Source organism: Cricetulus griseus, chromosome 7 (genome assembly GCF_003668045.3).
Source record: "Cricetulus griseus strain 17A/GY chromosome 7, alternate assembly CriGri-PICRH-1.0, whole genome shotgun sequence".
Lineage (NCBI taxonomy): Eukaryota > Metazoa > Chordata > Mammalia > Rodentia > Cricetidae > Cricetulus > Cricetulus griseus.
Genome location: NC_048600.1, coordinates 122204919 through 122229638, shown reverse-complemented (window position 1 = coordinate 122229638; position 24720 = coordinate 122204919). Strand labels below are relative to the sequence as shown.

The 24720-nt window shown below is 45.0% G+C and overlaps 1 protein-coding gene and 1 long non-coding RNA gene across 2 annotated transcripts in view; one reads left to right on the top strand and one right to left on the bottom strand.

The window, feature by feature from the left end:
- Gna13 (G protein subunit alpha 13) overlaps positions 1-16901 on the bottom strand; it is a 36528-nt gene extending 19627 nt beyond the window's left edge. The window contains 2 exon segments of the mRNA NM_001244057.1: positions 14074-14300; positions 16619-16901. Of these exon segments, the coding sequence (NP_001230986.1) occupies positions 14074-14300; positions 16619-16901 (510 nt within the window).
- A 331-nt stretch (positions 16902-17232) lies between these two features.
- LOC113836699 lies at positions 17233-24243 on the top strand. Its single transcript, XR_003487147.2, has 2 exons — positions 17233-19668; positions 22710-24243. It is a non-coding gene; the product is annotated as an uncharacterized LOC113836699 (long non-coding RNA).
- Positions 24244-24720: the final 477 nt, after the last annotated feature.

The following is a 24720-nucleotide window of genomic DNA, read 5'->3' as shown; positions in this document are numbered from 1 at the left end:
AGACCCAACCATTCTCTACCCAGCATTTATAAACACATGTGCATCCTATGAAGGTGCTCGATTCTGCCAGTATCTCACAGAAGTAAAACACTGCAGGAGTGGAACAGCTCTGACCAACAGGGCAGCCATACGGCAAGATCTACCCCATATGGTAATGTGAAGAACCACTCTTTTAGTTCTAAAGAATCGCTGAGCTGGTACCTCCAGGAAACGCTAATGTTGCAACCATAAAGGAGCAGGATATGAAGCTGGACAGAGAGCACAAAAGTGTTTATCTCAATACCCAGCATGTATTCAAATGCCGGAGGAAGATAACCAAAATGTCAACAGAGATGTCTCAGATGGTACAGAGCACCCCTGTGGGATCCCCCCACCCCCCAGACAGCATGTATGGTTTAGAATGCCACATCAGGCAGCTCACTACTCACTGCCTGTGATGACATTTCCAGGGGACCTCACACCTTGTTCTGGCCTCCTTGGGCACCTGTGCCCACACGATGCACACCGTGTGTACATTCAGACACACGCAAATGAAACATAATAGATAAACTGTCAAATAAAATTTCAATCATTCCCTCCAAGAAGCTAACAATTTTTCTACTCTTCGGTTTTTACATAATACATTTGATACAATAAAGGTTAAAGTTCTGAGTCTTGAAAATTGCTTCAATGTTAAATTTTTGAAAAGAGCCAATGGTACACAAATCTCAAAAACATATAAGGAACATGGAGGGGCTCAGATAGCCTGGTGAGTGTGGTGGTTTTGTTTTGTCAACTGGGCACAAGCTACACTCATCTGGGAAGAGGGACCCTTAACTGAGGAATTGCTGTCATCAGATGGACTGTAGACAAGTGTGTGGAACAATTTCTTGATTGATCTAGAGGGCCCAGCCCAAACAGGCAGTGCTACCCCCTGGAAAGGTGGTCCTGGGTGGTATAAGGGCAAACTGAGCAAACCATAGAGAGCAAGTCAGTGAGGACCGTTCCTCCACAGCCTCTGCTTCATTCAGCTCCTGCCTCCAGAGGTTCCTGCTTCCCTCAGTGACAGGCTACAACCCGCAAGCTAATATAAACCCTTTCCTCCCCCAAGTTGCTTTTGACTAGTGTTTTATCACAGCAACAGAAAAGCAAGGAAGAGCAGTGGGGAAAGCACTTCTGTGTGCAAAGCCTGACAACTGGAGTTCAACCTGAGCCCACACGGCAGGGCAGAATCTACTCCACAAGTTGTCCCCTGACCGCCACATGTGCCCTCCTCCCCATAAACACTCACTTACATGCCTTTTCCACAAACACACGTGTTTGTGTGCATGCTCTCTCTCTCTCTCTCTCTCTCTCTCTCTCTCTCTCTCTCTCTCTCTCTCTCTCTCTCTCATACACACACACACACACACACTCATATGCATACACCGAGTAAAAAAAGAAAATTGAGCTTTGCCACAACTAGATATCTTCAGTAGTACACTGGTTTTTGTTTTGTTTTCTTTTTCCCCATTTTCTAAAACTCAATGACCTCCACTGCAGGCAAGCGGGGAGAAAGTGGGAAACGGGAAGCTTTCCAACATACCCTCCTCTGTGGTCTCCAAGGGGAGTGTGGTCAGAGGCTTCCTCAGGCCCTACAGGCCCTATGGGTGCATAGCAGATGGCAGTTTAGCTCTACAGTGATCTACTACAAACCCCCAAACTCAAACACTACAGAATAATTAACATTAACTAATAAATGAGAAGCAGGGGATAGGAAAATCCAGATGGCTTCACTCCTAGTTTAGCGTTGACTCCACATTCCTAAGCTCTCTTGCCAATCGTGAAGTTCCACCCAGTCTATTTGTCTCATCCCTGAATCCCATCAGACAGCAAAGCAAGGCGATCTAAAAAGATTTCAAATACTGCCCAATGTGCAAATTAGCTCAATTAGTCACATCAGGTCCAGTCTCCAAGTCACGATGGGCTAATTCTGTTAGCATGAGAGAGAGAAGAGCACGGAACCGAGCACCAACCAGACAGCCTTGGCTTTGAATCCTGAACAACTAACTACCTGCTTTCTCTGAGGTCTTTTTAAAGCTAAAAACCAGCTGCAAACAGTGCAGTGAGTAACAGCACGAATCCTGCCAATGGCCACTATTTGTACTCCTCTCTACTAAGATTGAGAACTACCAGCACGGCAAACCAACAATCCGCTCGGGCTCCTTGGGTCTCCTCTGGGCCCACAACATAGCACGCATGGTATGTAGTCAAGCTTACTTGATGGAGAACTGAAGGGTATCAGGTATATACGATCACATTTCTGTCCTCACTTCTCTAAGTGAGAAGTGATCACATGTGAGACACTCAAGTACAGTCTGTAGTCACAGGTTCTACTCTACAGAGCCAACCAACTTCAATCTGCAAACACCAGGAAGAAAGTTCCCATCTGGAGCCATGCATGGTGGCTCACAGAAGTCTGCAAATTAGAGGCCAGCCTAGACTACATAGCAAAGCAAGAATTCCATGTGTACTGAACACATACATTTTCTTCTTTTCATTATTCCTGAAACAATGAAGTAAATAGCTACTTACACAGCATTATATTGTATGAGCATTATTAGTATGCTGGAGGTAATTTAAAGCACATGGCAGGTTATACTTAGGTTATATGCAAATACTACACCAGTTTATACCAGAGACTGCACATTAAGATTTTGCTATCCCAGGGGGTTACCAGACCCCTAAGGACATGAAGAGACAGCTACAAAAATAAAATAAAATAAAACTTCTGCAATTATCTTGAGACATTCTCTCATGTGTCCGAAGCTGGCCTTGAACTTGTTACATCTCTGAGGATAAGAACTGATCCTCCCTGCCACTACCGCCTAAGTGCTAGGATTACAGGTGCAGTACTACTGTGGCCCGTTTATGTGGTGCTAGAATCAAAGAGTAGGCTCTGAGCACACTACCAACTAAGCTATAGCCACAGCCCTTATCTAGCCTATTAACTCATTTTTAACTCTCCTTGAGTGCAATTCAAAGATATTGGTTAACACAAACGCAATGTGTCTGAACTTTTAAAAAGGTCTGGAAACCACAACTTGCTAAGCCAGGTGGTTGAAAGTGCTGCAAAAGGGAAATGAGAACAGTCAGCCTGACTTAAGTGAGTCTTCCCCACTTCCTCAGGCACTTCCAGTCTGGCCTCTCCCTCCCCATGTCACCTGCCACCCAGAACCTTTCTGCTGCCAGCTTTCCCTCCCCATGTCATTTGCCAGCCAGAACCTTTCTGCTGCCAGCTCCTTGCTGACATGTGGCCCTGTTCTGTCTTAAAGCGCAGTCCCAAGTTCCTACAGCATTTCTTCTCTTTAAAAACAAAACAAAACTGTATTTAGCTTATTTTCAGACATGGTCTTACTATGTAACTAGGTGACTTCAAGCAGGCAATCCTCCTGCCTTGATCTCCCAAGAGCTGTGCCAGTACACTCCAGGGCACTTCTTTTCATGGTGACTTTGGCCTCTGAACATTCTCCAAAGATGCCAAGGTTCCTCAAGCCTCTACCCTGAGCAGCCCTGTCTCTACATCTGAGACTTACACTCTGAGAAATCAAATACAATGCAAAAATAAATGTTCACAAACTTCTCCTCCAGTCCCAAACTCTACCCTGGATTCCAGACTCGAGGGTCAAACTCCACAGTGTCTCACCCACCTGGAGACACTGCTCCTCCTGCAGCTCTCCCAGCCAGACTTTTGCACCCAGGACAGGCCCAGGAGCAGGGCTCTCCACACTAACAGCCTCTATGCCTTGCCCAAGGTGCTCTGGTGGCTTCCCACTGCATTCAGGAACCCCCAACTCCTCAGTATGGAGTACAGGCCAGATAGTAAGCAGCTGTCAGCAGCCTCCTCCACCTGGTCAGGCCCCCTGCATGCTCTGCTCTGGACAACAATGAACAAGTTTTCTGATAAGCAACTGGCTTTTCCAACTTCACAGATGGGCTTCTTCTGCCTAGTGAATTCTTCCCCCTTCTCCCCTCCTGGCTGACACTTTCTCATCCATTATGTCTTAACTAAATATCACCTCCTTGAACCAAATTCTTGGTGTCTTAGTCCTTCCTAATCATTTCACCTGGAGCACCGATCGTATGTGTAATTATATATGCTTGCCTATTTATTGACCATAGTTAACTCAAATTAACATCTGTGACCAACACAGAGATTATTTTTATTTGGCCCCCTGGCAAATAAGCCTGCAAAACTATACCTGCCTCATCAATGGGTGTGCAACGGCACGTGACTGCATGGCTGCCAGGTGTACCCGCAGAACTGTTATGAACCTACACCCTGCTTTTCTGTTACCCAGGGCCTTCCTACCTGCATCATCTTTTTTACATTTGCTTTTTATTTTCCACATGTGAGGAGAGGGAAAAAATATTAAAATGAAACTAGACAATTAAAAGTAATAACTCATACCTGCATGTGTGAATGCACACCACATAAAAACATCAGACAAAAACATATTCCTATGAAAATGTAATTGCTATAAAATAAAACTTTTAAATCAGATTAAGATATCATAAGGTATCATATATTAAGGTTAAGGCTGAAGGAAATAGTTTCACAGAAAGCATGGCAAATTAGCAATCATCAAAAGTAGCAAATCATTTGTATAGCAAGATTTCTAACTGAACTGGCTAAATCCCATCATTCATTTCAGATTTGTATAAGTATGTGGCTTTGAACTCAGGGCCTTCATCAGAGCAGGCAAATGTACGGTAACTCCAGCCCATTGCACCTTTGTGAATATATAGAATTTTATTATCCGGGTTTAGTAAAATAATGAAAATGAAATTTGGAAAGCACCATGCCTAGGAGTAGCCATGGTTTTTGTCTGCAATACACCCATACACATTCCCTCCCTTGTCAGGCCTACTGCAGCAGTTAGCTGGGCAATCACAAGCAAACCGCCCCCAGCATTGTGGAAACCGTGGGCAGCTGCTCATTGCTAATAACGTCCACAAATCTTTTACTTAACAGCAAATGGATAACAAACTACACAATCTTCAGTCTGAAGGCTAAGCAAAAATCACGATAATAGACGATGAAAGATTCTCTATGTAATTTCTATCCTACTTAACACACACATGCACACACGCACACACATTTAAGTTGAGAGAGCACACCGGCAGTTCCAGTTCCTGGTGACTGAGGCAGGAGGATTCTAAGTTCAAGGCTGTTCAAACTTAGTAACAATTTAAGTACCATGTGTAGCGACTTGCACCTGTAATCCAACACTGAGGAGACTGAGGTAGGAGAAGAGCTGTAAATCTGAGGCCAGCCTGGGCTACATAGTAAGCTCCACAGTTCTGTACTGTGGAGTAAGAAAGACCCTGTCTTAAAAGGAGATGTAGTGAGATTCTGTCTCACAGTAGAATAAAAAACACTTAGGAGTCAGGCACAGTAGCTGAGGGAGGAGGTTTACAAGTTCTATGCCAGGTTGAGCCACAGTCAGACCGTCTCTCAAAAAGCCAAACAAACAGTCTTTTGTCCATTGTGCTCAATGCTTAGGCTCAAGCCCTAACATGACAGACAGACAGACAGACAGACAGACAGACGATGGACTGGCTGCAGAGACGGCTCAGCAATTAGGAGCATTGGCTGCTCTTTTGGAAGACCCAGGTTTGATTCCCAGCAACACAAACTGGCTCACAACTATCTGCAACTCACCATTTTCTGGCCCCCAAGGGAACCAGGCAAGCAGGTGCTACAAAGACATTCGTGCAGGCAAACCCCCCATGTGAATACAAATGAATGAATGAATGAGTGGATACGTGTCGGGTGTGGTAGTGAATGTCTATAGTCCCATCAATTGAGATGTGGAGTCAGGAGAATTAGTTAAAGAACATCCTTGGTTACACAGTTCAAGGTCAGCCTGAGCTATACTAGGCCCTACCTAAAAACAAACAGAGCATGGAGGCAGAGATGGAAGAAATTAACAGAAGGAACATTTTAGTTACTTGGGGCTGGAAAGACAGCTGGCTCAGTGGATAAAAGCACTGGATGCTCTCCTAGGTTAAATTCCCAGCACCCACACGGCAACTAATAACCATCCAGAACACCTATCCCAAGGAATCTGACCCCCTATTTTGGCCCTCATGTACATTGCATATAAGTGAGGCAAGACACTCATACATGTATCTTTTTAAAAAAGTGCTCCAAAGACTAGAAAACACCCAAAGGTGTTAAAAAACAAAAGTCCCTCTACTCTACTTATTCATTTCAGCTCTTTTTCTTCTTAAAAAGAGAAATGTTCAAACTAAATCAAATTACAAACTAAATATGATTGTTCTGGTTCAAAGAACCCAAAGATCTTTGGGGATGTAAAGACAGGATACGAGTTTTGTTTAATAATACTGTTTGGGGGGTTTTGTTTTGAGACAAGGCTTCTCTGAATAGACTTGGCTGTCCTGTGACTGGCTCTGTAGACCAGATTGGCCTCAAACTCAGAGATCTGCCTGCCTCTGCCTCCTGAGTGCTGAAATTAAAGGCATGCACCATTACTACGCAGCTATTAATACTGTTTTTAAATGCTACAATCAATAGCTGTTTTCTTTTCTTCAGGGAGAACAAATGTGAAATTTTTTCTTGATTAAGACAAAGTTGAAATTCTCAAACTAATTATTTTTTTAGCTATTTTTGTACAAAATGCTAAGTTTATCTCACAAAAAGCAACACAAAACCATTTTTTTAACACTGAGTATTAAAAAATAAGAATGTGGGATTTTTTTTTTTTTTTAATCTTGGAAATGAAGACTAATTACCCTCTGTAACCTGGGAACTCATGGGACCTCTGCCAAGTCACAGGCAGGGAAATGACAGAGCAGGAAAGGGTACGTGTGTGTAGTGTGTGTGTGTGTGTGTGTGTGTGTGTGTGTGTGTGTTTACAGGCCATAGAGAGGGGACAGAGACAAGGGGGAGGGAGAAGGGAGAGACAGCATTCAGCTGGAAGGCAAGCAGGGTGCCTGCACCTATGCAGTGGGACGGCAAGCTGAAGTCCAGGTCAGCACACCTCCAGCAGGGCACAGGGATTCGAGCCCTTCTCCCTACACAGCCAGACAGAGCTCTCAGGAACAGTTTCCAACCGCATACTGCTGGCTAGAAATTCCATTGTCAAAGGGAGATGACGGTGAGTCAGTTCCATCACATATCTATACAATGCTTTATAGTTTAAGTCATTTTTGTAGTTGAGTACCTAAAATCTGAAACCCTCCAAAACACAAACTTGATGCCACAAGTGGGAAATTCCATGCCTGCATCATGTGACAAGTCCCAGTCAAAACACAGGCACCCTTAAGCAACTATATAGTTACCTTCAGGCTATGCACACAAAGTGTGCATAAAATATAGGTGAAGTTCATGTGTAGGCTTGGGTTTCAGCCTTTACTATATGGATGCAAATATTTGAAAAGATGGAAAATCTGAAACCCAAAATGTGTCTGATGCCAAGAATTTCAGACAAGAGATGCTCAACCTGAATTACATTTGGTTCTTTAGGATTAAAGAATTTATTTTTAAAACTATTCAAAAATATGCACCCAAAGGCAGTTCACAACTGCCTATAACTGGGGTTTCAGGGGATCTGATGCCCTCTTCTGATGTCTGTGGGCACCTATGTATCCGTGGTATATACAATTTGTACATAAACTCATACAGGCCCATACAAATATCTTATCTGAAAGTCAAGCACAGTGCTATTAAGAGGCAGCCAGAGCCAATGTACCGAAGAGCACTTCAGTTCCTCTGGATGTGTGATCCTCCTGGAAAGAACATGGTGTACCAATGTAACTCAGGCATTCTACTTTATTCAGAATTCAGGACTGTTTTATTAGCAATCAAGTTCAGAAGAGTAAAACCAATCAAAGCTTACAGTACTTCCTTTGACTGCTACTTATGTGCACATGGCATATAAGGAATATTAATAGCTAATATTAATAATATTGCTAAAAAATGCCAGGCATCATGCTAACATCTTATATGGATCATCCCATGTAATCCTTACAACAGACAACAGAGTCCACAGTCATCTGTATTTTTATATTCACTGAAGCCAACTGAATGAGGCCGAGGGGCTTGCCCCTAGTTAGCACCTAGATTGACTGCCAGGGAAGACTGATTGACTAATCACCTTGCTCTACTTTTAGCCTACCAGTCAGAAGCTACCTCAGAAAGTAAGGGATCACATTAAAGCCCACATAAAAATGTTTCCTTCTTTGAAAGTGGTTAACTTTTTAACTAGTACAGGAAAGAAAATCATAACCAAGTACATAGGCCTGCCTACTTGAACCACAAAGCAAAATAACACAACAGAGAAAATCTACCCAAGGGATTTATGTCCATTACAGACACCATATGGATGAGAAAGTCTACCCACTGCACTGATTTTAAAATCTTGAATTGGGCCTGGTGCAAAAAGCCTGTACTGCCTGCACTCAGCAGTCTGAACAAGAGGATCACAGGGCACCCCAAACAAACAAACAAAAACTTGGATGCAGCTTTCCAAAAGAAGAGCAATTAAATGTGAAAGATTAACTACCATCACTACTATGTATCACCAACTTCAGCCAAGTCCACTGAAGTCCAGTTCTCAAAACTATTTCCTTGATCTCTATCAGCCCATTTTAATACAGCTCTGCTCCTGTGGCTGTAACAAATTCTGCTGAAAAGCAGTATCTTGTAAAGAAGATAGGCTTATAAAACTGACAGAGATAAAGGCTAGAACTAAGAATGAAGTATGCTCAAGCAAGGAAATAAAAGTGACTGTAAATCCAGAAATACAATTTTTAAAATTAGGCCATTTCTGACCATTACACAAATTTGTGACAAGCAGCAATCTGGGCTGCTCATACACACAGTATGGGCACATGATGTCTCTCTATATAAGGAGTTTGTGAAAATGACATTCCTCTCTCCAAAGCAAAAGCAAATCTGGGAAACAGACACAAGACAGGCAGTCATCTTCAGTGACATCTCCAGAAAAAGACAGCACCTTGGATGAGGCTTCCCGCCACTGTGAGCTGTAAGGAAGGGAAGCCTCAAGCTGAGCCTGCCCCAAGACAAACTATGCACACAATAAACCACTCACAGTAGGCAAGCTCACTGCCAACGGCAGGTAAGAGTACTTCTATCCTGGCTGTAAGTTAGCGAATAAAGAACAAGGAATAAATAGGAACATTATGAACACTCCAAATGTGAAAAAGGACATGTGAATATCACTGCAATGCCAAACATTAACAGGACCTTCCACAGACTCAATAGTGGTCTGCTGGTTATTGGGTAAAAGGGAATCCAAAAAGGCTGGAAATGAGAGGAAAGACAACTGTTCCAGGGACATAATTCTTGAGTGCTTGCAGAAGGGGTCAGTGGCAAGGCAAGGAGTGATGGACCAGGGGTGAGCAGACAGGACTCCCACTTGGAAGTCTACTATCACTGACTAGGTCTGGAGACCAAAACATCAAGGAACCTGTGCCCAGGCCTCACTCTTTCCCATCTATGAGCTGAGAACAACAGCAAGTATCTTGTCACGGTTTGTTGTTGAATTAGGGGATGTTATATGCAACAGTGATTTGAAAAATACCAAGCAACTGTCCCAAACCTTGAGGTACTAAACATCGATTATAGTTATCAGCACTATCAATTAACTCTCTGAGGTACTAAACAGGGATTATAGTTATCAGCACTATCAATTAACTCTCTAGAAAAATAACAGGCACCCCCCCAGCTTGTTCAAGCTGCATCCTATTTGTAGAGGGAGAATGGGAACAGTCCATCCAGGAAGTGCTTGGGCTGTTGTTTTCTTTAAAGTGAGCTCATAAACTTTTGTCCTGGATTCTGAAACTAAAGCCCAATTATAACTAGACTAGTCATAGCGAGACTACTTTGTTGTTCCATTGCTTTCCAATTTAATAAACACATTAGCAGCAGCACCAATTAGTTACCAGTAACTTTGTTTTCCATCAGAGGTGATTCTGAAGGCCCTGTACTACCCTTTAAAGTGTCAAGTTCCCAGGCATCCCCTGGGGTCTCTGGCTCTCTTCCTCTGGCTCTGTCCAGGGTCTCCAATATAACCTTTGTACTCTCTATGCAGCTGAAGCTGGTTTCCAACTCAAGATCCTCCTGCTTCAGCCTGGCCTCAGTCACCCTTCAAAGCAAAACCAAATTTGTGTTAAAGAATAAACAAGAGACTCATATGGTATTCTATTTCCAATATGTGTGCTGCAGTGCAAACAAAAGTATTTTACCAACCGCAACAAAATTTCCTAGTTTTACTTAGTTGATACTCTGCTCCTTTTCCAGACCACTGACTGAAGCAAAATAGTTACTTTGCTACACAGATTGCAGGAGAATCTGCCTCCACCAACAGCCTAGAGAAATGAAGCTATCATCAAGCACAAACTGTACCATCTAAGCAAGAAAAGTCAAGTCCCGGTGAAGGGACAATGATGATTAACAAGAAAGAGTAGTTTTGCTTTCAAGAGTTGCAAAGGCAGACTGGCCACTCACAGGAAGCTGCATTAATGCTGACAAAGTTAAACTGTTTACAGAAACTAGGAAGCTGTCCCCTGTTCCTCCCACTGTCACACACCCTGTCCTGTCCTCTGTGGCCAGTGTTGCTTATACTGCTTAACTGTAACTATAAATTGAACTAAGAGACTAGTAGGCGGTGGCTCCTAGGCATTTTGTCAGTCTGACTGTGCTGCCAGCTTTATCATGTCCAGCCAGTCCTCCACCCAGCCAACCTCACCTAGGCAGTCATCAGGATTACCAAATGTCCTACCCACTGCACTCTTAGAAGCTTTTTAAAGTGCACTCATGCTGTGTGTCACAAGCACTGTGGTAGGTGACCATGAACTGACAGCCAAGGTGTAAGTAGCTAAAAGAGACCACTTCTTCCAACATATTACCCTCACATGCTGGCTTACAACTAGAAAGGCACCTGACATTTGGACATTTATGTGATGCTGAGATTTTTCTTTTCTACGTAAGCTGTTTAGTTCACCCACAACGGAAACTAACTAGAAAATGAAATGTATGACCTGAGAATTTTGAGAAAAATCCTATCTGCACCCAAAATTACAACTAACAAACGAGTAGTTCACTGCAGCATGGCTACCCTTATCCCTTGTCTGAAAACCAAGGGGCACTCACTCAGCTTCAGCAAAAAGGGTCTCTAAAAAACGTCAGCCATTTTTTTTTCTCATTTCAATTTGCAGTAAGAAGTCAAATACAATAAACTACTGGTTGAAATGAAAAACTTTTAAAGACATTTCTTTATTTAATTATTCATTGAGGAAGGGAGTGCATGTCACAGCTCAAGTGTGGAGGTTCACAATCATCCCTAACTCTGGTTCTAAGGAATCCAATATCCTCTTCTGACCTCCACAGGCACTAAGCATATATGCAGGCAAAACACACAAAGTAATTAAAAACAACAACAACAACAACAAAAACCTAGTATTTAAAATCTGACTATACCAATGCTCCAAATGAAGGAAGATCTAATGAACACGCATGGCCCAGAAAAACCCTGGCAGAAAAACTATATAAAGAGAGCTAGGGAACACATGGGAATTAATAGGTTATAGCGTATGTCCAGCTGCCTATCAATTACATCCTTGAAATCACAGGTAAGCTAGCTGGAGCCTTTACCCACAACAAGGGGTATGTTCTAAAGGCAGGGGAAACTATCGGGGCTCTCTGAGTAAATTCATGCTGTTTCAACAAGATTATTCTGGAGTCTAAGAGGACAACGAACAACACAGAAAGAAGAGGACAAGGGCATCAAAAGTTACAGAGAGAAAAGACAGCACCTGTGGATCAGCTGTATGTCGGGAAGGCACCCACAGTGACTCTGGGAAAGAATTCAAATAAGCAACATGCTTCATTAGTGCCAAACACCATAGCCCATTCAAAAAATCCAATAATCAAGTACCAATCATAGGTCAGATACTACTGAAAATACACTCACTCTACAAGGGTAGAGAAATCCTTGCTTCCAGATACCAGTGGATCTCACTTGATTCTCTCTTCTTGCGCCACTACTTTTTATCAGAAAAAAAAAAAAAGAATTTCTGGAATCCACCTTTCCCTGTCATTAACAGCATTCTTCCATTGAAACATTGACTGGCTCAAGTCAAGAATGCACAGGTCTTCATCCTGAGTGGTTTTGTTTGCTCTTGTTAAATTAAATATATAATTCACCATTCTTAACAGTGACACAGACCCTGATATGAGAATAAGATACGAAAGTACAGATTCAAAAACTGCCAGTGGCATCCCAACTTCAATTAGATAGGCCTAGGACAAATGGAGAAGTTTTGTTCCCACAGGGAACTCTCAGATACACTGTTGTTCGTTTATTCATTCAGGGTGTACTGACTACTTACTGTGCAGTTGGCTGTTTTTTCCCTGGCCTTGGGAAGATAAACATCTGAGAAAACAGTGGAAAGTGTGTCTATTGAGAAAATAAACTAAGAAGGATAATAATAAGCTGCCCTTAAACAGGAGGGTGGAAGAAGAAAATGCTGAGAAGGGATATGTGGAGTGCCAGCAAGTCTACAGAAAGGCTGTAAAGGTAAAATGACAAAGGGACCAAAGGTCAAAGCCAACCAGGAATCTGGTGACTGGATGAATGTCTTGTCAAGTTAAATTTATACTTTCCAATATATAATGCTGCCGGATGCTCAATACAAAAATATGAAACAGTGTATACATGCATGAACTGTACTAGCCAGCACATAACATACGATACACTAAGGATTTAAGACATGGTTTCTAGAACAGTCTAGACTGTTACTGACCATAGACTGTACCAAGGAAGACGGGGGTGGGATGGGGGGGGTGGGGGGTGGGGTGGGGTGAGTTGTACATCCTTGTCTAGACACGCCCATGAGGACCACCTGAACAATTTCCTAAGCAGTTTTACTTTTAACTGTCACTTTAATTATATTACAGGAAAGCACACTGGCTACATTGCTACTGCTGATAGATCCTTTCTGGAATTTGGCAAATACAATCAAAGTGCTCACAATTAAATTATAAAATGTTTGGTTAAAAATGCTATCTCAATTCTTGGTTTTGTATTTTTTTTTTTTTTTTTTTTTAAGTCGGAGCCTTGCTGTGTCACCCAGGCCTGGAACTTGTGATTCTTCTGCTTCTGGCTTACAAGGAGCTTAGGGTATAGGCATGAGCCCCAAGCCCCACACATGTTATAACTCTACCTTGGATTAGATCCTTTTTTCCTACCCTTCAACAGTACCTAAGAGCTATGGAGTACTTTATAATCTCTTTTAGGATAAAGGAGGCAAAACAAATGGAAATTGTTTCCCATGTGAAACAAGAACACAAAAACAGTATTTCATTTCTTATAAAATATTTTACAGAGTAGTCTCTCAGCTGGGCATGGGGACTCGAGCCTATAATCCTAGCACTTAGGAGACAGAGAAATGAGGGTCACTGCAAGTTTAAGGCCAGCCTGGTCTACAAAGTAAGGAGAAAAAAAGGGTCTAATCTCTCCCTATCAAACTCATCTCTGTCATAAAATAAGTGCTTCAGAGGCTAACTAGCACATGTGAACAACCAGACTCACTCACTGGACTTATCCTTAAAAGAAAGAGGTCATCAGAAAGTCATTATGACATTACTTTCTAACCACTGAAATAGCTTCATTAAATCTATAGGGTTGACCTTTGCTTAGTGAAAGGGACACACAGCAAACCAAGTATTGAAGGCTACATTTTTGAATGAACAGATTACACCATGGAAGTTTGGAGTGGAGTGGAAATGGAGTGGGCTAAACCAGACATTACTAAAAGTCGTTTAACAAAGTATCCTTCAGAGCTAGGGTGGCTCAGCAGGTAAAGGCACTTGCCACCAAGCCTGAGGACCTGAGTTTTATGCCCATAACCCACATGCTAGAGGAGAACCAATACCCGCAGGTGGTCCTCTGACATCCACATATATGCTATGGCATGCAGATGCCCCCCAAACACATATAAGTAAAAACACACCAAAGGAACAAAAATAATAAATTAAACATTTTAGAGAAGTGAATGTCTTACCAGTTGGAATTCCCGGCGCCGGTCGTAGGCATTCTGTATACCACTGTCATCCCACAAGGCTTTTATAGCAGGAAGATACTGCAAAAAAACTCGAGTCTCCACCATCCCCTGGGCAGCCATGGGGGCACGGGTATCAAATGCCATCAACTTGTCACCATGGAGCTGGTTTTTGTTATCTCCCCAGGGAATATGAAGCTTCTCTCGGGCATCTACCAGCACCCTCATACCTTTGTTTAAAAAGGAAAAAAAAAAAAATGTGAGGAAGAGTCATTAAGATACCATCACAACCTTTCACCCCAGTGTTATTCAGTATTGGTTCCTTAATTTTTTTTAGCTATTACAGAACCCCCACTCCCTAAATGGAGACCAGAATCAAAACAGAACCTTTATCTTCTCAGAGGTTTAAAAAACAATTGTTCATTGTCTTAAAAGTAGAAGCCTTGGAAAGTAAATATCGATAACAAAAATCTCTCTTGGAAGGATTTTAATATGCTGTCATCCATAAAATCATGTCTGAAGTGGAAGGAGGTCAAAACCAGAAATGGAAAAAATAAATAATGCTGCCCAGCCCTGAGTCACTGTGTTCAGTCAGAGTCCTTCAGCTCCTACCAATACTTTCTTCCAGGACACTCTCAGACTCAGTTTCAAATCAGTACAGTCACCTGCTGGCTTTACAGTTACCTAAAAGCCAAACCAACTGCAAAATGATACACAAACAGAGGTCTCCACTTACTTAGGTCAATTCAAACTCAATACTCTTAGCACCAAACTGTTACTTCTGTCTCAATCTATTAGGAAGTCCTTTCTTGGGATACATGAAAAAACTGTTTTGCTTTCAACTTTCTGATCACCCCAAGAAAATAAGATGCCTAGTTAGACTTAGGCTTGATCACACAATAATGCTCAAAGTAATTCTTAGGCCCAGTATATATCAAAAAAGCAGGTGTTTACCTTACAGTGAATACTTTAGTCTATTCATTAACATAATTCTTTAAGTTCAACTGCATCAGGATACAAAGGTACCTTCAATTATGGGCTAGCAAGGTACACTACAGCCTTAGAAGAGACCTTAATTAGTTTTGTGCTAAACATTAGGGCAGACTAAATACAAGCACTCTTTACAGTTTAACTGCAGAGGTACAGGCTAAGAAAGAGCCGTGGACTGTGAGCTCTTGGCCTAGCCTTCTCCCCTCATTGCCCTACAATGCCTCCCTCTCTAGTTTTTCCCCATTTGAAATCCTGAAGAGGCGGGAGGAGAGACATGAAGGGGTTTGCTTCATGTACTTCCTGAACAACAACAAAAAACCCACTTAAAAAAAAATAAAGCCACATAACAACTGAAAAGATCTACGATCGTAGTTTGCTTCGAAGTCCCAGATAAAACAGGGTGACTCCTTAATCACTCAAAACATAGGGCTCTGTGCCTCAGTTTTGACAATGTCTTTTATGTAGAAGATACATAACACTAAAGAAAAATTTTTAAGAAAGGTGATATTTCAAATGACAAGAGCCACCTCCAAAACTTCCTTGAATGCTAGGAAATAAAGATGTCGTGTGTTTTTCACTGAGGAACAATATTTTAATTTTAAAATATTGTCAAACAGAATTTGTAACGCCCATGATCCAACACCACACATATTCACTAACTTCTGTAGGTCTCTTATGACTTTTAAGCCAAAGAGTCTTCGTAGTTAAACATACATTCATTTAAGTATTAGAAATGTTGCCCGTTTTATTCCCCCTCCTGCTCCGAGTTATTAAGCAAAAGAGAAAGAAAGCAACATGTTGAACTGTTGAGTACAAACATCCTGTAGCACTGGGGCGATAAAACCACTTGTGCTAGGTTTTTTTTTTTTTTTTTTTTTTTTTTTTTTTTTTTTTTTAATAGGCTCTCCTGATGCTAGTTCAGTAAACTCGACACCCTTGAGTTTCATACCTCTTGCCCCAAAAGGCCCCAGAGGCTGTCACTCTATGCCCTTGACAAGAGTCTCAGGGCAAAAAAAAAAAAAAAAAAAAAAAAAGTTTCCTCATTGCGGCGGTTCCAGAACTTGCTTAACTCAAGAGGTGGCCTAGGAAGCCCAGAGCTGGAAGGGTATCTGCGCCGGTTTCTAGGGTCACCCACCCACCCACCCGTGGCGGGGAGAAGAGGGAGGGGTTGAGAGTGTGGGACCTGGGGCTGCTGATGGGGTGGGCTTGTCTGGTGTGCTGGGAGGACACCAGTCGCCCTGCTGCCCGGAGTCACCCTGCTCGCCACACTTCCCTCTCGGAGGGGGCGAGGCCAGCCGAGGGGTGCGGGGCCGACCGTGACCCTCACTGGGGTAGCACGGGGGGACAGCGGGGCGCCCCGGATCTGAGGGGCCAGGGCACAGCGGCGCACGGGACGGCGCCCGAGGCGCGCCCACCCGCTCGCTCGCTCGCTCGCGGGCTCGCCCGTCCGATCTGGTCCGATCCAGTGTCCTCAGACTTGGGACCGGCGGGTGAGGGCGGTGCCCGGCCCGGCTCCCCAGGGGTCCCCGGGTCCCCGAGCCCCGCCGCGCCCCCGCACCTTTGATCACGTTGCTGTAGATGGTGGGGCGGAACTCCTCGCGCGCGCGCTGGTCGAAGTCCTGGCCGTGGATGATCCGCATCTGCTTCAGGAAGGTGGACTTGCCGCTCTCGCCCGCACCCAGCAGCAGGATCTTCACCAGCCGCTTCACGTAGGTCTTCTCCCGCGACAGGCATTTGTCGATCTCCTTGGACTTGCGCTGCTGCTCGGCCTCGCCGTTCGTCAACACGCAGCCCGGGAAGCACACGGACAGCACGGAGCGCGACGGCAGGAAGTCCGCCATCTTGCCGCCGCCGCCGCCGCCTCGGCGGGCCCCTGCGGCTCCTCCACCTCCTCCTCCGGCAGCGGCTGGCTCCGGCAAGGCGGCTGGAGGGCGGGGAGCGCAGCGGCGGCCCGAGCGCGCCCGGGGAGGGAGGGAACCCGAGGACTGACTCGCCAGGGCGGGCCGCGCCGGCCGGGGGAGGGTGGGAGGGGTGGGAGGGAGGGCGGGCCCAGGGAGGGGCGGTGGCCCTCCGGGCGTGCACGCCCCCGTCGCCCGACGGGCACGCGCACGCAGGCACGCCGCGCTGGGGAGGCCGGCGCGAGTCCCGCTCCGCCCCCCCACCGCTCGCTGGCCGAGGAGGCTGCGGCCGGGAGCGCGCGCGGTGAGAGGCGGAGCCCCCCGCGAGTCACGCGGGCCGGGCTGGGCGCGCGCCTGCCGGGCCGGACTTTCTGTTTCCCTTTAGTGCCGTCGCTTCCCGGAGCCCCGAGGCGAGTGAGCCCATCCCGATGCCACTCTCTTAGGGACTCCTTCTCTCTGCAGTTCTCACTGCCCTTTCCCCTAGTGACTCGCCCGCCGCCTGCTGTCACCTCCTATTTTGAGATCATTGGCTGGGACATTACCGCACAGACCACCGCAAGCCTGGAAGGTTCCTGGGTGCCTCCTCCTTCCTTCATCACATTTTGTCCCCCCACTCCACCACCCCCCCCTTATTTTAACTCTTGAGATAGGATTTCATCGTACAGCAAAAGCTGGCTTAAATTTGTGGCAATCCTCCTGCCTCAGCCTACCTCTCCACTGCTGGGATTACAGGCAAGCGCTTTAATCCAAGCCCACGCATTTAATTAGCAGCGACTCCCTTGCCATTCTACCATCCTGAGTCTAGAAGGATATCTAGATGTCAAATGTCTTATTGATCAACACCCCTCTGGAGCAGTTCAGGGCATTATTGATACCTGCCCTGGTTTGAGAAGAGTTAGAGTTGATGCTGTTCATGTGAGATGTGCTAGCAAGGTCTCTGGTGGCTGGCTCGCTAATGTGGATCCCACCCGAGCTTCATTTGTGACTTGGGTAATGCCTGCTGAGGTCAGTGAATGGTGGAGAGGGTGAGGTCATGGTGAAAATCCCCCTAAACCGGACACTGTGATGCGCGTTCTTCCCAAGGAAGCAGATAAGCCTACAGCATAGGACTGCGGCAGGACATTTTAGGTTTCCTGCCAGATTACAGAGGATATGACTGGCAAGAGACTTTTTTTTTTTCCTGTCATAACAGCAGATCAGGCCAGGACACCTGAAAAGACTCCTGATGACACACGTGACAAATGACAGCTGGGTTGCCTGTGTGAGTGTGTAGCAAGGACCTCAGAAGCCAACTTCTTCATTCTTTGTCAGTTTCAAAGGGGAAAGGCGGTTGATGCCTGTCTGGTTTTGTCTCAATATTTTTTGCTGCTGGTTTTGGGCTCGTGCAACTGGAGAACTTCCTGTGTGTTAAGGATCCAGGGGTAAGAGGTCAGCACAGTGAGAGGCCAGTGCACAAGTTTAAATCTAAAAACCAGCACTAAGTCAATCAGTTACTGTCATTTGGATTGGTGACTGAGAAGCCCGTGACTCAGTACACTGGCTGCAATAAACAATACCTGGAGTGGAATTATTTCCTATTACACCCACCAAAACTTTAGAGTGGACCTGAGCCTGCAGAGTAGACCATCTGCAAAGTGGGCTCAGTTCACAGCCAACATCCATGGATGTAGGGTCAGGCCTAATGTAAGACAAAAGCCTGCTGGGAGTGAATGGACAGCCTCTAGATAGCTTTGACCACTCCCTGTTAGGAGTGCCCTGTTCTAGAGCCAGGAAGAAAATAGCTTCCACCCAGGACAGGCAGGTAGTACAAAGCCCCTGAGTTACTGCCAGTTTCTAAGATGAACTCCTTAGCAAAAACAGAGGAGGGAAGTGCCTACGTTAGATTAACTACCTACATTTTCCTGAGGTGTGCACAACATAATGGAAAAGCAAGGATGCCTAGGAGGCAGGAAGGGATTCCTGCCCTGCCAGTTCTTGTTGGGACATGTAGTGCAGCAGAGAGGCTGTTCAAAGTCCTGAATGGAAGGAACCTTTCCTTGGAACGAATTTGGCTTGGGGTGAGCCTGGCTGCTCTAATCAGGGTTTCTGGAAAGAAACCTTTAAAGGCCCACCTGGGGTTTGGCTGCTGCTCTTAACTGGTAATCAAGACCCTTTGTAAGCATGAAAAAGTGAGTCCGTTGAGTGGTTCTTCGAAAGTTAAACGTAGAACCGCCACGTGACCCAGCAGCCCCACTCCTAGGTATATATCCCAGAGAACTGAGAACACTGCTCATTCATCCATGTTCATGGCAGCGCTGTTAATAACAAAATAAACTCGTAACACTCAACCACCCAAATGCCCGTTGGTGACTGAATGGATGAACAAAGTGTGATTCATAGAAGCAATAGATTGTGCGGTCATAAAAAGGGTGAAAGTACTGATAGAAGGGGCTGGGAGAAGGCTTGGCGTTTAAAGTGCCTGTTGTACGAGCATGAGGGCTGTGGTTCTAATCCCCCAGAGCCCATGAAAATGCCAAGTGGAATTGGTGGCTTGGAAGATAGGAGATAGGATTCCAGAGCACGCTGGCTAGCTAGAGAAGCCAAATCAGCAAGCTCTGGATCCAAGTGAGAGAACCTGCCTCGGTGAATAAGGTGCATTCACACGCACACACATGTCCATACACATGCAGTATATGTGTGGCAGCAGTGGGGACCGGGACACCGCTACACGGTATGAGAATCAACTTTGGGAACATTAACCTTATCGCGGGAGGTACATGTTGTATGGTTTGGTTTCTGTGAAATGTCCAGACTGGATACACCTACAGAAACAACATAGGAATAGCTGCCAGGGGTTGAGTGTCAGGGAAGAATGCTACAGTGTGTGTTTAATAGATTGTTGCCTTTGAGGGTGATGAATGAAAGTGTTTGGAGACCAGATAATAGTGATGGTGACAAAGCACTGCGAATGTACCCAGTGCTGAATTGCATATGTGAAAGTGACCACATGATGGCTTTGTGTGTTAGGAGAATCTTACTATAGAAGGTTAAAAAAACAAAAACAAAACAAAAAAAAAAAAAAACAAATCAAGGAAGAGATATTTTACATAAATGATATTTGGCATCATTTGACATTGAAGTTATGAAAGTGCCACAGTGTGTAACATTAATGAATGGAAGGGCCATTGTGTAGCATCTAATGAATGGAAATGCTACAGTGTGCAACCTGTCATGAATGGAAGTACCATTGTGTTTAAACTAATGCAGTTTAAGTGATTTACAACAGAAGCAAAAGCCTACTCTAGCGGCTGCCTCCACTCATACTGTCTTCTAAGGGAGAACAGAGTCTACCTGTTAGCACGGAACCTGCTGGATGCTGTTTCTAACAGGTCCATACCCTTAACCCATTAGAAAGGTCGCTATCATGGCCAGCCAGTTAATCCATATGCAGAAGAGTGGTTTAGGCCTGCCCTGCCCCCCAAGCTGGGTCACAATGATAGGAACACTTGAGCGAGCGGCTGCGGTGTTCTTTCTGGAAGGACAAAGTTCAGTGGCAAGATGAAGGAAGGAGCCCTTCCCTGTCCACTGTTGTCCTCGAAGTCTATTCGTAATCCTTCTTTGGGAGCTGAAAGACTTGTTTTGTAGTCCTGGTTTATTTTTAATTTCTAAAAAAAACGGTATTGCTTAGCTTATTTACCAGCTTTTGTGCCAAATAACTTTGGCATGTTTACAAAAATCAGGATTATCCATAAAGGACAAAAATGTGTCACCCTCAGACATATTCAAAAGAATGTGCCAGAGGCTCCAGGACCAGTTCCAAAGAGGAGTTAAAAAAAAAAAAAAAGTCTTTCATTTGAATGATGGGAAATATAATTTAAATAAATGCATTGCTTGCCAAGGTGGCTACTTACTAGTCAGGGTGGGGCAGCACCCATTTAGAAGTGTTTATTTAAAAAAATCAGTCACATCACTTGGTAGTTAAACCTTGGATTAATTTTCTAATGGGGACAATGACACATGCAGCATTTGCCTTGCACAACTCTGCCATCTCACCATCAGCCTAAAATAGTTGGATTCTAATCCTTTCTTACAGATCAAGCAGGCACCGATTCCCTTATGTACCCTCTGCCCTTCCAGGAAGGGGAGGGAATAGGGAATCCCTAAGCGAGCTCCCCTCCCCACCAACCCAATAATACAAGCCCTGCAGTGTGTAATGTTTAAAATGCCTGCAAGCACTCTGACCTACTTTATCTCATTCACTACTCACAATAGCCTGACTAGGAACACCCGGCCCTAGCCTCATGCTCTTTGGCCACTGCAAGGAGCTGCCAGGAGGAAAAACTTAAAAGGACTCCCTCAAAGTTTTCCTTGCAGTGGCCAGTTGCAGACCCTGCCAGAACTGGAAGCACCCTGTTTTGATTGGAGGGTGAAGGGAGGGCGTGAGACAGGGTCTGTTGTAGCACAAGCTGATCTTGAGGGTTTTTTTTGTTGTTGTTGTCGCTTTAATTAATTGATTAAAATAAAATTTTAATTGATTTTATGTATATGAGTGTTTTGCCTGCCTGTGTGTGGGGGCTGCACATACATGCCTGGTGCCCGAGGAGGTCAGAAGAGGTCATTGGATTCTCTAGAACTGGAGTTATAAGTGATTGTGAACCACCATGTGGGTGCTAGGAACTGAACTTGGGTCCTCTCCAAGAGCAAGAGGTGCTCTTAGCTACTGAACCATCTCTCCAGCCTCTCCCCACCTCCTTATATACATTTTAGAGACAGGATTTCATGTGATGTAGCACAGCCTGGTCTTGAAGTCTGTATGTAGCAGAGGATGATTTTGAATTTCTTTCATTGTCTGCATTGGAGGCACACACGTGTACTGGTGTGCGTAACTGTGGTTGAGCATATAAAGGCCAGAGGAGGGCTTTGACTATTTCGTTTCATGGCTCTCTACCTTATTCCCTTGCTCCCTTGAGTCAGGGTTTCTTGCTGAGCCTGGAGCTAGGCTAGCAACCAGCAAACCCCAAGAATCTTCCTGTCTCTATCCCCTACAGCAATGGGGTTACAGGCTCATGAGACCACAACCTACTTTTTAACATGGGTGCTGGGGATTCAAACTCAGGCCCTCAGTGGCTTTTACCCACTGAGCCCTGGCCTCTGGCCTTGGACTCTTTACCCCCAAATGCTGGAATCACAGGCAGGAGCCAATGTGGGTAGGTCCTATTTTGACTCTTATCACAGTGCTTTCTCTCTGGTACACCCAAACAACCCTAATGCTCAGGCTCCCTGGATGTGTGACACTCAGGCCTAAGACAAGAAGGTAACTGTATTTAGCTTTGAGGCACTGTAGTGTTCTGCAGTTTTGTTTGTGGGTTGGTCTGTCTGTTTTTCCAGCTCCTTCCAGGCTGGCTGCCATCTTGAAGTTCTCCAGCTGTTAGACTGATTCGAGTAAAATGTTCCCTACTTTGAGCTCAGGCTCTGGTTGTAAAATGTTCCAGGTGGCTGCTGGAGGGGGTGAAAAAAAGAGGAGCAGAGCTTATGGCAATATTTACCTGGGATGTAAACCCCATATGCTATTCGCTCAGCGTGAGTTAGATCTAAAAAGGCAATGTTTCTGTTTCGGTAATGCAATTTGATGTGGCCCTTCCCAGAAGAGACTTCTCTCATGTGGAAAGATTCATATGAAAGTAGACTTGTGGAATCGAATGGTGGGTGATTTTGTTTGTTGTTGTTAATAACGGAAAACATGGCTTTAATTCCTGGTTGTATTTCTCTCAGTCTCCAGAACACATCTATGAGCTGTTGATGGCCAGCTGAAACCTCAGCTCACCCTCCATCTGGAGCCTGTGCTGGTCAAAGGCATGCATCAGTGTGAAACATGTAGACACACCTCACTGTGAAACCTCAAACCCATGGACAGGCACTACACACAGCCCTGCGCACACATCGGAGACTCTTCCCGGAATCCCCAAAACATGCCGCTCGCTCTATCTCGTTTATCTTCCGCTACCACTCTGTGTGTGTGTGTGTTGGGGGGTGTGCAGGTGCATACTCCCCTGGGTGAGCATACAGAGGTCAGAGAAGGATGTTAAGACAAGGTCTCATTGACGCAGAAGTTCCCCATTTCAGCTAGACTGAGACCTGGATGGCCACTCTCTTTGTCCCCTGGGGGTTATAGGCGACTCAGTGGTACCCAGCTTTTTTACATGGGTGCTATACACTTGAACTCATTCTTGCAGAGCAAGCACTCCTGCTCACTGAGCCATCTCCCCAACTGTCCTCCATTTTGCCCCCTTAAAATAGGGTCTCAGTACAGAGCTCAGGCTGGTCTCATACTTTAAATAAATTCTCCCACCTCAGCCACCTGAGTGTATACTGGGATGATAGGTGTACGCCACCATGCCTGCTTCTCCTGTCAGTTTGAAAGATGGGAGGTTCTTGTTTTCTTGACGGAAACAAGAATCATTTAAACACCGGTTCTGCTTCCCCAGGGAAATTCGAATCTGCTCCCAATCTGGTGGTAGCTGCTTTCCCATGGAACACTGAGTTAGCAGGCTTGGACCTGCCACTTCTGGCAACCACTCTCCCGTGGCTGGCTGGCAGGCTCAGTTTTCAGGTATTGTCACATGTCACAGCCTGCTAAGCTGGCCTTTGCCTCACTAAAAAAAAAAAAATGCCTAGATGGAATACGTCAGCTGGTTGCGTTTGTCACACAGCCATAAAGGCTCATCCAGGGGTGCCGAGAAATGGTCCACGTGGCTTTTGTCTATCTGTGACAAGGCTCCTGGAGCAAATAATGTCATCAGCTCATCCTTCAGACTCTGCTGTCAGCTGCTAAGGAAAACGTCGAGGAAGGAAGGACTCAGGGCAAGGCAGCAGCTGCTGAGTCAGAATGATGGTATTGGAAGGCTTAGAGGAGAGGCTGTCAAGGCCAGGTTCCTCCTGCTGCAGTGTTAGCCTTCTGTGGCCCTGCCAGGATCCATCGGGAAGAGGAGAGGAGGCAGCAGAAGCCAGGGGAAGTGGCTCAAGACGTGACCAAGAATGTTGTGCTTGTGACTGCTTGAGCTGAAACAGGAGAAAACAAAACAAAAACAACAACAAAAACTCCTTTAGGTAGAGAGCTCAGCCACTGTTCCATCCGAACCAGTGTGACTCACAGTCACACATGGTTCCTTTCCTAAATCAGAGAAATCATGGACTATAGTGAGGGAACTTGGTAAGAACTCAGTTGATGGACCCCATCTTGCCTTTCTTATCTGTAAAATGGGTCATTACATGTAAAGAGTGGTGAAGATTAAATAATATAGATGTATATGCTCAGCGTCTGTTCTGTAAATGGGAGATGTGGTTTTAGACTATTAGAGGAAGAAGTAAGTCAATGGTGTTGAAACCCTTAGGAAACTTTGCAGTATTGTCATTGTTAGAATGTCTTCTTGGGGGCCAGAGAGATGGCTCAGTGGGTAAAGGCACCTACTACCAAACCTGATGACCTGAGTTTGATCTCAGGAACCCACATGGTAGAAGGAGAAAACTAATTCCTGCAAGTTGTCCTTTGACTGCCACGGTTGCACCTTGGCACACATGCATGCCCACATAGGAAACACACAAATAAATAAATGCAATAAAAAAATAAAAAGAACAAGAATGTCCTTGGATCCTTCCTAAGCCTTCCTATTGGTGGTTTAAATATGTTTGCTTGTTTCCTCTTTCCCATGCTTGAGTTTACTGGTGTGTTCTCAGTAGGATCCATGTCTGGTTGCAAGGGCCTAATACAAGAGGGGGAACCCCC